The sequence below is a fragment of the Geospiza fortis genome, unplaced genomic scaffold (genome assembly GCF_000277835.1).
Source record: "Geospiza fortis unplaced genomic scaffold, GeoFor_1.0 scaffold623, whole genome shotgun sequence".
Classification (NCBI taxonomy): Eukaryota; Metazoa; Chordata; class Aves; order Passeriformes; family Thraupidae; genus Geospiza; species Geospiza fortis.
The window spans coordinates 188,871-200,556 of NW_005054667.1; the positions used below are offsets into that span (position 1 = coordinate 188,871).

An 11,686-nucleotide genomic window follows, 5' to 3' on the forward strand; every position below is an offset into this window, starting at 1 on the left:
CCCACTGTGCCAGGCTGCCCAGTGTCCAACCTGGCCTTGGGCACTGCCAGGGATCCAGGGGCAGCCCCAGCTGCTCTGGGAATTCCATCCCACCCTGCCAGGGAACAATTTCATCCTAATATTCACTCTAAACCTACTCCCCTAGTTTGAAGCCACTCCCCCTTGTCAATACATACTCTTGTAAATAGTCTCTGTAGTAGTTTATTCCAGTTGTCTCAGATAAAACTTTGTCCTTCCTCATTGGCAAATTGACCTCTTCTTCCCTGGTGGTGCTTATGTTTCAGGGATTCCTTACTACCTGTTTTAGGGCTAGAAAAATGTCATTTTTCTTTCACATAAAATATGCTCCCTGATAGGAGGGTGGAGTGAGGTGGGGTCAGGCTCTTCTGCTACATCCCAAAAATGATTTGTGGTCACCAGAAACTGATGCCTTGTAACGGCTGAGCTGGAGTAGAGGCTGGACAGAGCTAAAGAATAAAGCAGGGATTTATTCAAAGCATCTCCTCCATGGATGCACCTTGGGCAGCACCAGAGCCCAGCCAGGGCTGCACCCAAGATGAACCAAAATGGCCCCAAAATGCACGGCCGGGCACGGGGTCTGTCCCTGGGATCAGTTCTGCTCCATTTGCACCTTGCAGTTCATTGTCCCATTCCAGCTTTAGCCCAGGCAGTCCCACCCTGCTTGTTTTTCTCTCTGCAGCCCACGGGGTTTGTGCTCCTGGGCTGAGATTTGGATCATTTGTCCTTGGTGCCCAGCTGGAGCAGGAATTGTTTTGTCTCCCTGCTCTGTGCACAGAGCTCACCATCCCATAATATGAAGCCCAGAGCCACACACTGAAGCAGCACAGGTTCTGAAAAATAGAAAAGCTCAAACCTGAGGCATTACCAAGGGAAAGGAGGAGAGGAAATGGCCTCAAATGGCACCAGGGCAGGCTCAGGTTGGAGATTGGGACAGAAAATTTCCCTGGCAGAGTGGTCAGGCCTTGGGCTGAGCTGCCCAGGGAGGTTTGGAGTCACTGGAATTGTCCCAGAGCAGTCTGGATGTGGCCTTGGGGACAGGGATTGGGGTGTTCCTGAGGTTCCCTTCCCACCCTGATGATCCTGTGACATGCCATTTGCCCTGGAAAGCTGTAACACTCTCCTAACCAGATCTGGAAGGTGGAGAAAGGCCCGGATGGAAAAGCCATCGTGGAGTTCCTGTCCAACCTGGCGCGCCACACCAAGGCCGTGAACGTCGTGCGCTTCTCTCCCAGCGGGGACATCCTGGCCTCAGGAGGGGATGGTGAGAGCTGCTTCTCCTCTGTCTCATCAGCATCATTTTGAAGTTAAACCGAATGAAATCCACCTGAATGAACCAAAGGGACAAAGGGAAATTAAGCAGCTTGCTCTGGTTTCTTCTGCAGATGCTGTCATTTTGCTGTGGAAGCTGAATGACAGCAAAGAGTTGGAGCCGTTGGTTTTTCAGGATGATGATGAAGCTCAGCTCAACAAGGAGAACTGGGCAGTCATTAAAACTTTGAGGTAATTTATTATTTGGTCAGTTTGGTTTTCTCTTCAGTGGTTTTGTTTCCTCAGTGGTTTTTAACATGTGGTGCACTTTTCACTTTGTGTAGAATTCCAGCATTGTCTACAATTTGTTTGCTCTGATATTAATCCTTTTAACTCCCTGTTAATGGGACTCAGAAAAAGGAAGGAGAGGGACATTTCAAATAATCAGGTGGTGACAGGACAGGGGACAATGGTTTTAAGCTGAAGGAGCAGTTCTTGGCAGCTGCTGAGGTTGATGTGAGAAGAGTTACAGAACTGCATGAAGCACCAGCAGGAGTTTTTATTTGCCTCTTTTTTTATTTTTTTTAACCTAAAAATTCATAAAACTCATATTCACACATGGCTTTTAATTTTCAAATTAATAATTGTTTTTTTCCTGCCTTCTAGAGGCCACTTGGAAGATGTGTATGATATTTGTTGGACCTCAGATGGGAATTACATGGCATCTGCTTCTGTGGATAACACAGCAATCATGTGGGATGTCAATAAAGGTAAATGCTGCAGTTATCCCTTGGAATTGCAGATCTGCTGGAAGTGCCTTGTGGCATTTCCCCCCCAAAAATGTGAAACATCTTTTTTTGATTGTTTTCCTGTGTGATTTTCTGGGTGTGTGAGGCCCCTCTATAAATAGATATAAAATATTCTCAGCCAACAGAATTTACACCTGAGGAATCTGATCACCTTGGAGTATTCAGGAAATAACTTCACACATTTTTTACCCCCCAAAACTCTTGCACAAACTTTCTGCTTCACCTTTTGGTGTTGTGCAGCATGGCCTGAGCTCTGTTGGTGTCTTTCCTTTTGAAAAGCTATTTATTTTCTTTGAAAATTGTCAGGTTGTGGTATTTCTTTGCAAGAAAGCAACACTTAAATGATAGGAAAAATCTCACCTGTGGCCAGTATTCAACAAAGTATTTCTAAAACTCTGTGTAACTTTGTCTCATCAATGTTTTGGCTCTGAGACCTTCCCTTGTGGAACATCAGTGGGGTCAGAGAACTCCTGCCTTTGCTGATATTAATCTAATATTAATTCTAGTTAATTATCAAGTTTGTAGTGAACAAACCCTAAACTGGCACTTTAAAAGCAACTTTTGCTGATATTCTTATCAGCCACCATCCAATGGACACTTTATGTTTAAAAATTATTTCCCTATGTTTTCAAGCATTTTTTTTGTCTTGTTTTATGTCTGAAATGTTTGGAAACACAGTGGAATTTATGATCTGAAAGCTGTTTGTAATTTCAGGACAGAAAGTTTCAATATTTAATGAGCACAAGAGTTATGTCCAAGGAGTAACCTGGGATCCTCTGGGCCAGTATATTGCAACCCTGAGTTGTGACAGGTGAGCTGTTGGTCTGAGTGTTTTTCCTGAATATTCCTTTTTCCAGGAGGATTAAAAAGAAGTGTGCCAGATAAAAAAGAAGTTTTGTGGGTTTTTTTACTCTGTTGTGTAAGCAGGTTGATATGAAAGTAAAGTGATATTTTAGTTAATTTTTTGGTTTGTGCTTAATGATTCCTGCAGTCTCTCTTAGCAGCAAATAAACTTTTGTAGGAGTCTTCCTTTAGGAAGACTTAATTCCTTTAATTCCTTTAGGAATTAAATTTTTATGTTATTGATCATTAGTGATACTCTTCAGAGAGTGCTGCATGGTTGTGTTAATGAGCTGGTAAATTCGTCCTTGGGGATGGAGCAGCCTGGGACAGTGCTAGGTCCCTGCTCAAGGCAGGGCTGGAATTAAATGATCTTTAAGGTCCCTTCCAGCCCAAAGCACTCCATGATGATACAACTGATGGAGATGTAGTTAATTGTTTTTCAGGGGAGTTCCTTGTGGGTTTTTTTACTCTGTTGTGTAAGCAGGTTGATATGAAAGTAAAGTGATATTTTAGTTAATTTTTTGGTTTGTGCTCAATGATTCCTGCAGTCTCTCTTAGCAGCAAATAAACTTTTGTAGGAGTCTTCCTTTAGGAAGACTTAATTCCTTTAATTCCTTTAGGAATTAAATTTTTATGTTATTGATCATTAGTGATACTCTTCAGAGAGTGCTGCATGGTTGTGTTAATGAGCTGATAAATTCATCCTTGGGGATGGAGCAGCCTGGGACTATGGAAGGTTAAAAGGAAGTATGCCAGATAAACATGAGGTTTTGTTTTACTCACTCTGTTGTGTAAGCAGGGTGATGTGAAATTAAAATGATATTTTAGCTCATTTTTTGGCTTGTGCTCAGTGATTCCTGCAGTCTCTCTTAGCAGCAAATAAACTTTTGTAGGAGTCTTCCTTTAGGAAGACTTAATTCCTTTAATTCCTTTAGGAATTAAATTTTTATGTTATTGATCATTAGTGATACTCTTCAGAGAGTGCTGCATGGTTGTGTTAATGAGCTGGTAAATTCGTCCTTGGGGATGGAGCAGCCTGGGACAGTGCTAGGTCCCTGCTCAAGGCAGGGCTGGAATTAAATGATCTTTAAGGTCCCTTCCAGCCCAAAGCACTCCATGATGATACAACTGATGGAGATGTAGTTAATTGTTTTTCAGGGGAGTTCCCACTCTTGAGGGACCCACAGTGCAGGTAGGAACAGCCTGGCAGTTCCCTGTTTTCCTAATTCCCTTATTCCTCCATAAATCCAAGTGCTGGGACTTCCCAAACCTCGTGGAGTCCAGGCATTGTGAGGGGTTCATTGATTCTTTGGTCATTAACACACATCCCTCTGGTGGTGTCTCAGGAGGAGAATTTTAATTAATGGTTAATTGGTGGTCCAGATTTATATTTTGAGGTGCTGACTGAGAAGGGAGATCCTGGGGCATTTTTGGGAGACTTGGGGTGAAAGGAAGCTGTTCATAGGAAAGGCTGGGAGAGCTGGGATTGTCCACCTGGAGAGGAGAAGCTTTGGGGTGACCTCAGGGTGGCCTTGCAGGGCCTGAAGGAGCCCCAGGAAAGCTGGAGAGAGACAATTTCACAGAGTCACAGAATCACTGGGTTGGAAGAGACCTCCAAGCCCATCGAGTCCAGCCCAGCCCCAACCCCTCAACTGAACCCTGGCCCCCAGTGCCACATCCAGGCTTTGTTAAACACACCCAGGGATGGGGACTGCACCACCTCCCCGGGCAGCCATTCCAGAACTTTCTCACCCTTGCTGCAAAAACCTTTTCCCTGCTGTCCAACCTGTATTTCCCTTGGTGCAGCTGGAGGCTGTGTGCTCTGGTTGTGTCAGTGCTGCTGGAGAAAGAGCCCAGCCCCAGGTGAGCACAGGCACCTTTCAGGAGCTGTGCAGAGTGATGGGGGCAGCCCTGAGTCTCCTTTTCTCCAGGCTGAGCAGCCCCAGCTCCCTCAGGGGTTCCTCACAGGGTTTGAAGGACAGGACCCAGGGATGCAGGGACAGCACACAGGGAATGGCTGCCAGTGCCAGAGGGCAGGGCTGGATGGGATCTTGGCAATGGGGAATTGTTCCCTGGCAGGGTGGGCAGGGCTGGGATGGAATTCCATCCCTGGATCCCTGGCAGTGCCCAAGGCCAGGCTGGACACTGGGGCTGGAGCAGCCTGGGACAGTGGGAGGTGTCCCTGCCATGGCAGGGGTGGCTGATTTTTCATGTCCCTCCCAACCCTGCTGCATTCCCTCATTCCCTGCTGCCTGACTCTGCTCTCCCATGCAGGGTCCTGCGAGTTTACAGCACCCAAACCAAGCGAGTGGCCTTCAATGTCACCAAGATGCCATCGGGGTCGGGAGCTGAAGGAGAGGTACCTGCTTCTGCTGGGGCTGCAAACTCTGCTGGGGGCTCTTTTATCTGAACTTCCTGTTCCATCAAACCAAAAGATCAAATATTTTCCATTCAAACAATTCCTATGTTGTAGAATCATCAAGGTTGGAAGAGACCTTCACGCTCATCCACTCCCACCATCATCACCTCGAAACCACATCCCCAAAATTCCTTGCTGATGAAAGCAGTAACACAATCCTTTAGTTGTAAAAGTTAAAAATAATGTGGAGAAAACAGTTCTTAACAGGAAAAACTTGAAACATACCTGGCAGTAGCTGGGAGTTTATGAATGGATGTGAGTAATAATGGTAATAATATTTTAAAGTTAATAGTAATAATAGTTTAAACTTAACAGCCTGGAATTTTCAAGAAGGTAGTTAGATTGTGAAGAAAAATATGACTTAGGGATAATTTAGGAAATTCTAACCCTAAGAGGGAAAACAAAGAGCTTTTTTTCCTCCCAAACAGCTTTAAGTGATAGTAAAATAACACCTCCAGGCTGGCTATAACTTCCTTAATTCCTTCTATTCATTCCTTTTCTTTTTGGGGGAAAACATTGGTAAGAGTTTTATAGACACTGAAGAACAGGCCTGAGAGCAGGCACTTTGCCATGAGAGAAGTTCTCTTTCAACCTCTAATCCTGGGGTTAGCATGAGATGCCTGAGCAGCACTGGGTGTTAAACAATGTTGTTCTCCAGGTTATGACTGTTTTTTGATGGCTGCTTTAAGGTGACAGCTCTGGGAGTGTTTTGCTTTGCAGCTCAAGAGGGATCAAGGATTATTTTTCTTAGCTGGGAAGAATTTATAGAGAGCTTGAAGGAGCTATGGCTTTTTAAAGGTTTTACTTGAAAAGTTCCATCAGGCTGGATTGTCCAAGTGGATGTTTTGTGTCCAGGGGTTGCAGTTGGACATTCCTGGCCTTTTCCACAATCCTGATTTCTGTGTTGCAGGCGAGGAGCTTTCGGATGTTTCACGATGACAGCATGAAGTCGTTCTTCCGCAGGCTCAGCTTCACTCCTGATGGCTCCTACCTGCTCACTCCAGGTGTGGGGACATCTCCTGGCACTTGGGCTGTGTCACTGAGCTTGGAAAACATTCCCAAGGTCATGGAATCCAAGCTGTGACCCATCCCCACCTTGTCCCCAGAGCACTCAGTGCCACCTCCAGGGCACACCTGCAGGGATGGGCACTGCAAAGCTCCCTGGGCAGCCCCTGCCAAGGCCTGAGCTCCCTTTCCAGGAAGGAATTTTCCCAATATCCAACCTAAACCTGCCCTGGCCCAGCCTGAGGCCGTTCCCTCTGCTCCTGTCCCTGTGCCCTGGGAGCAGAGCCCGACCCCCCCGGCTGTGCCCTCCTGTGCAGAGCCACAAGGGCCCCCCTGAGCTGAAATGGCTCCCAACCCAAAGCATTCCCTAAGAAACTAAGGTTTCTCCAGGCTGAGCCCCTTTCCCAGCTCCCTCAATCCTAATTTGAATGTTCCTTAATATTTCCTGCATCTCAGTGATGCTGATTTATCCTAATTAAGCCATTCCTCGTTCTCCTTATTGAAGGAAATCAAAACTTGGCAATACTCTCCATTAATAATCCACAACATCAACTTTCTCCTGTGATAAAAGTGCTATTTATGGCATTTTTGCTGGATAAATTGTAACTCCAGAAGTCTTAAGATAAAAATGAAGGATAATGAGTGGAGTTTTTTTGATTTTGTCCTTCCCTCAGAACACTCTGCATTCAGAGTAAAAAGAGCCCAGCAAGGAGGGATCAGTGTGTGCCTGTCCAAACCCTGCTTTTATTGATGTCAGGCAACATCAAAAAGCAGCTTTGAAGAGGGAAGTGTATAAGGGAAAACAAAACCAGCACTAAATAAATATTTGGGATGCCTTTTTAAGTTGTATTCAGCTTTTGCCCAACTGACAAGCCTAATTCCTGGGAATTAGAATATTTCTGGAGAAGCCTAATTGCCAGGAACTGGAATGTTTGTGGACACAAGGTGTGTGCTCAGGAGCTCTCTGAGGTGATGAGTAATGTTGGAACTTTTGTTTTTGCAGCTGGCTGTGTGGAATCAGGAGAGAACGTTACAAACACCACCTATGTTTTCTCCAGAAACAATCTTAAAAGGTAGGGGCTTTAATGAGATAAAAATCTGTTTGGATTTAAATATGAACAATTCAAATAGTGCAAATGTGTGTTCTGAACTCCTGGCTCTCTCTGAAGGCCCGTGGGTCACCTGCCCTGTCCTGGCAAGGGCACTCTGGCTGTTCGCTGCTGCCCCGTGTACTTTGAGCTGAGAGGAGCCTCTGCTGAAGGTATGGTGTGTGGGTTTGGAAAGGCAGTTGTGTGCTGAGGAAGGCAGGAGCCTCCCCTGAAATAGAAAATGCGAATTATTATAGTCTGAATTATTATAATTTTGAAATTAAGAGACTCTCAGGCAAAGATGTGGGAGTAGGAATAACAGTTATTAGGGAAAAAAATTAAAAAGTAAATAATGCAGTAATACAAAACAAACCACTGCCAGAGTCAGACCATGCCCTGCCCCCCTGTGTGTCAGGGGTGGCACAGCCCCATCCCATGGGGGCTCAGCCCTCCTGCAGTGCCAGCTGTGCTGCTGCTGCAGCAGGGATCCTGCACAAGGGGGGAGTTTTCCTCTGCAGCTCCAGGGCTGCTGCAGATGGGCCTGGGCTCCCTCTGGCAATGCAGGGCAGCAGAAAGCTGCTCCTCTGGCAATGCAGGGGGCAAAGGCTGCTGTGCTGTGCCAGGCTCAGAGTGGATCCAGGTAGGAATGCTTGGCTCCTCCCCTGGGCACAGCATCTCCCCATGGGATGCTGGAATTGGATCAGCCCTGCAGGGACACTCAGTGGCCATGGACAGCAGAGATCTCCTGGAGGGAGGGTTGGCTGTGGGAGAGAGAAAGAAAAAACTGCCCCATGGACAGCAGAGAGCTGCCCCAGCTCTGACAGATGGGGACAGAACACACAGCCCCATATCCAACCTAAGACATATGGGAAGCTTCAGGGAGTGGGAACTCCCAGCAAATCTGGGAAAAGATGGGGCTGGTCATTATTTTATGCCGCAGCCTTTCAGCATTCCTCTAAGGCAATGCTGAGAAGCTGCTTCCTGACTCTGAGGCCCTGAGTTCACCTCAAGTCCCTCATGAGTTGCTTTGGTAGAGTGGATGAATGTTGTTCCTTGGCCTCTCAGGCTGCAGGAACACTGTGAAATATTTTCCTTGAGCTGCTAACCATTTTGTGTTCAAAAGAAATAACCTGGTTTAGCACCAGAGGAGCAGTGCAGTGAAAGAATTCCTGTTAGTCTCAACTGCCCACATCACAGGGAGCTGGAATAGTTGGCCACAACCACTGGTGTTTGTTCAAGGAAGCAGCACTGGTGTTACTGGGCAGAGCAGGAATTCTGAGCTGGGGACAGGATTATGTGAAGTTGCACAAGAATTTATTTTGTATTTATTTAATCCAGCTTTATTGTGGGTCCAGGAGTGTTTATATTTTAACAAGACTGACATTACTCTGGTGAAAAGGCAGAGCTTGGCTCGTTTCTTTCAAGGTTCAATTTGTAGTATTCCGTACAGGATTTACCTGTTCTATTTCCATCATCATTTTAGATCCGTGGTGTTGCAAAGGAAGGAGATGAGGGTCTGCAGTTGGTCTCTGTAGCTCCTCTAAAGGGAGACTTTAATATTAAAGTTCTTATAAATATGCTGAAAAATTCCATCTGGAAAATAGAGGGGAAAATTTACAAAACAAAACAGTTGCAATCCAGACGGAGAAAAGTACACTTTTGTTTTTCAACTAAGAAAATGAAAAGTAAATTTCAGACAACAGAAATGTTAAATTTGACATTTTGATGCAAGAGCTGTCTGCTCAGTGTTTACACTGATTGATGATGTAATTTTATTTAAATTAATGCCTAAGTGCAGTCACTACCTGGCAATAAATACAAGAGAATTCTCACTGTTCATTTCTTTGCAGATGAAATCAGCCCCAAAACCCCCCCTGCCCTGTTCAGCCTCCCCTATCGATTGGTGTTTGCTGTTGCTTCAGAAGATTCTGTGCTTTTTTATGACACTGAGCAGTCCTTCCCCTTTGGTTATGTCTCCAACATCCATTACCACACCCTGAGTGACATTTCATGGTAAGGAATTGTATTCCTAAGATTTCTTTGTGATGGGGAAATGTCCTTTTGCCATGTCCACTGTGAGTCCTGCCTTGGGTTTGTATTTCATTTATGCCACACGCGTGGTCACTCAGTGTCTGAGCAGCAATCCATCCCTGTTTGCTCTGTAAATTAGAGGATTATGGTTCTTAATCTGTTGAATTAAAATCTTGGCCTTTAATGGAAATAAATCAATCCCAACCAGGTCCAGTGATGGATCCTTCCTGGCCATTTCCTCCACGGACGGGTACTGCTCCTTCGTCACCTTCGAGGAGGGTGAGCTGGGAGTGCCCCTGAAGGAGAAGCCCCAGATCCATGTCAGGACTCCTGGAGCAGCAGCAGACAAGAAAGCCAAGAAGAGCCAATCCCACAAAGTGATTTCCCCAGGCTCCAGGCTGCCAGAGGGGACCCCTCCCAGCAAGGATCCCCCAGTGCAACCCCGAACCCCCAGCACTGCTGGGAAGGAGCTGCCTTCAACCCCTGTGGGCATCAAAACCACCCCAGTGCCGTCCCCTTCAACCCCTGTGGGCATCAAAACCACTCCAGTACCATCCCCTTCAACCCCTGTGGGCATCAAAAGCACCCCAGTGCCATCCTCAGAGGAGAGGAGGAGCAGCCAAGCAGGCACCCAGAGCAGCAGAGCCCCCCAGCCCAGGAGGGTCACCCTCACCACTCTGCAGTCCTGTTTCAAAACACCCAGGTGAGATTTCCAGAGCCCCTTCCACTTGTAAATAAAAGGGCCAAGACAAGCTGTGCTTGTGCTGCATTTAAAGGCTGAGCTTTGCACACAAATCCCCAGCCCTGGCTCTGAGTGGAAGCTCTCTTGATGTGGAGTTTTTTTGTTGTGCTGCAAATGAGAGATGAAAATGTCTCCTAAATGTGGAGCTTTTGGGTTTCTTCATAAATGTGAGGCAGCAAATTCACCTGAGCCTTCACAACAAGAGGTGTCTGTCTTGGCCAGGAGTTGGGCTTCGATCCTCTTGGATCTCTTCCAGCTCAGAATATTCTGTGATTCTGTCTTCAGGTCCAGTTTTGTGCACAAAAATGATACCTGAAGCCTTCAGCTGCCAGGAGCTGTTTAAACACCCTTCTGCAAGCCTAGCCAGGCCCTTGGTGTGGAACTTAAAACATTGATTAGGTGACTTCCTAAAAGATCTCATTTTTTAGAAATTGCCAATAATCCAGGAATTGATTGATTGTACTGAGGCTCTGAGCAGCCTGCTCCAGTGGAAGGTGGCCCTGCCCATGGCAGGGGGTTGGAAGTGGATAATGCTCCATTCAACTTGTAAAAAGGAGGGAAAATGTGCAGTAAAATACATCTGAACTACTTTTGCAGTTAAGTGATTTGATCTGAATTAATTCTTGAAGTGAAATCCTCATGGAAATGATGTCTATAAAACCATTTTAATGTTTCTGCTCTTTTAAAGGAGAATAAACTTGATTTCCTTGAAGCCAGACACCCCAGCCTCTGCATATCCAGACCCAGCCCCCATCCCTCCTTCCTCAGAACAGGAGCATGGTGAGTTTTTGTGGCTCTTAACACCAGCCCAGTCAGATTTTTCCATTATAAATTTATATTGTAAAAAAAAAAATCCTCACTCTGATTGCAAATTCTAAAGCTTCTTCGTTGTTTTGATGTGTCTGAGAGGTGCTTTGGGCAATATGAAATGTGTTCTCCCTGCTCTGGGGCAGCTGATGGTGACTGTCCCTACAGTTTTATAGCAGTGAAACCAAGGATAAATTCATGGGGGTGATGTTCTCCAGCTTTTAAAAGACTTTTGTACTTCCAGCTTATCCTTGTTGCAGGTGCAGGACGCTCTCAGACCAGCTCTGAGGGTTTTTTTTTTAATCTCAATTTATTAATTTGAAATTATTTTCCTGTCTGCTTCTTCCAGAGAAGCCATTGCCATCTGATGAGAGCCTGCAAGCTCCCCCAGCCCCAAAACGTGCCAGGACTGAGGAATTGTCCCTTCCTGCACCTGCTGGAGACCAAACCAGCTGTGAGTCCAACAAGTAAAGGCTGAGCACACCCCTCCCAGCCTGAAGTCAAAGCAGCCATGTCTGAGCGCATTTCTTTTCGCAAAGATTCAATCCTCAATTCCCAGTCCAAGTTCCCTGTGCAGGTTTGATGTAAAAACATCAACATTTCTGTGAAGAAACTGCCACTAGAAGAACCAGGTTTCAGGAATGTGGTTCTGCAGCAGGAGAAACAGTTGGAA

General features: G+C 45.9%; 1 protein-coding gene across 1 annotated transcript in view; it reads left to right on the forward strand.

The window, feature by feature from the left end:
• The window catches only part of CHAF1B (chromatin assembly factor 1 subunit B), a 12,361-nt gene extending 683 nt beyond the window's left edge, over nt 1-11,678 (forward strand). The window contains exons 3-14 of the mRNA XM_005430683.2: nt 1,150-1,282; nt 1,404-1,521; nt 1,936-2,039; nt 2,793-2,889; nt 5,196-5,280; nt 6,251-6,344; nt 7,349-7,418; nt 7,515-7,606; nt 9,284-9,446; nt 9,673-10,167; nt 10,895-10,986; nt 11,363-11,678. Of these exons, the coding sequence (XP_005430740.1) occupies nt 1,150-1,282; nt 1,404-1,521; nt 1,936-2,039; nt 2,793-2,889; nt 5,196-5,280; nt 6,251-6,344; nt 7,349-7,418; nt 7,515-7,606; nt 9,284-9,446; nt 9,673-10,167; nt 10,895-10,986; nt 11,363-11,484 (1,665 nt within the window). The 3' untranslated portion in view covers nt 11,485-11,678. The remainder of the gene's footprint in view (nt 1-1,149; nt 1,283-1,403; nt 1,522-1,935; nt 2,040-2,792; nt 2,890-5,195; nt 5,281-6,250; nt 6,345-7,348; nt 7,419-7,514; nt 7,607-9,283; nt 9,447-9,672; nt 10,168-10,894; nt 10,987-11,362) is intronic.
• Nucleotides 11,679-11,686: the final 8 nt, after the last annotated feature.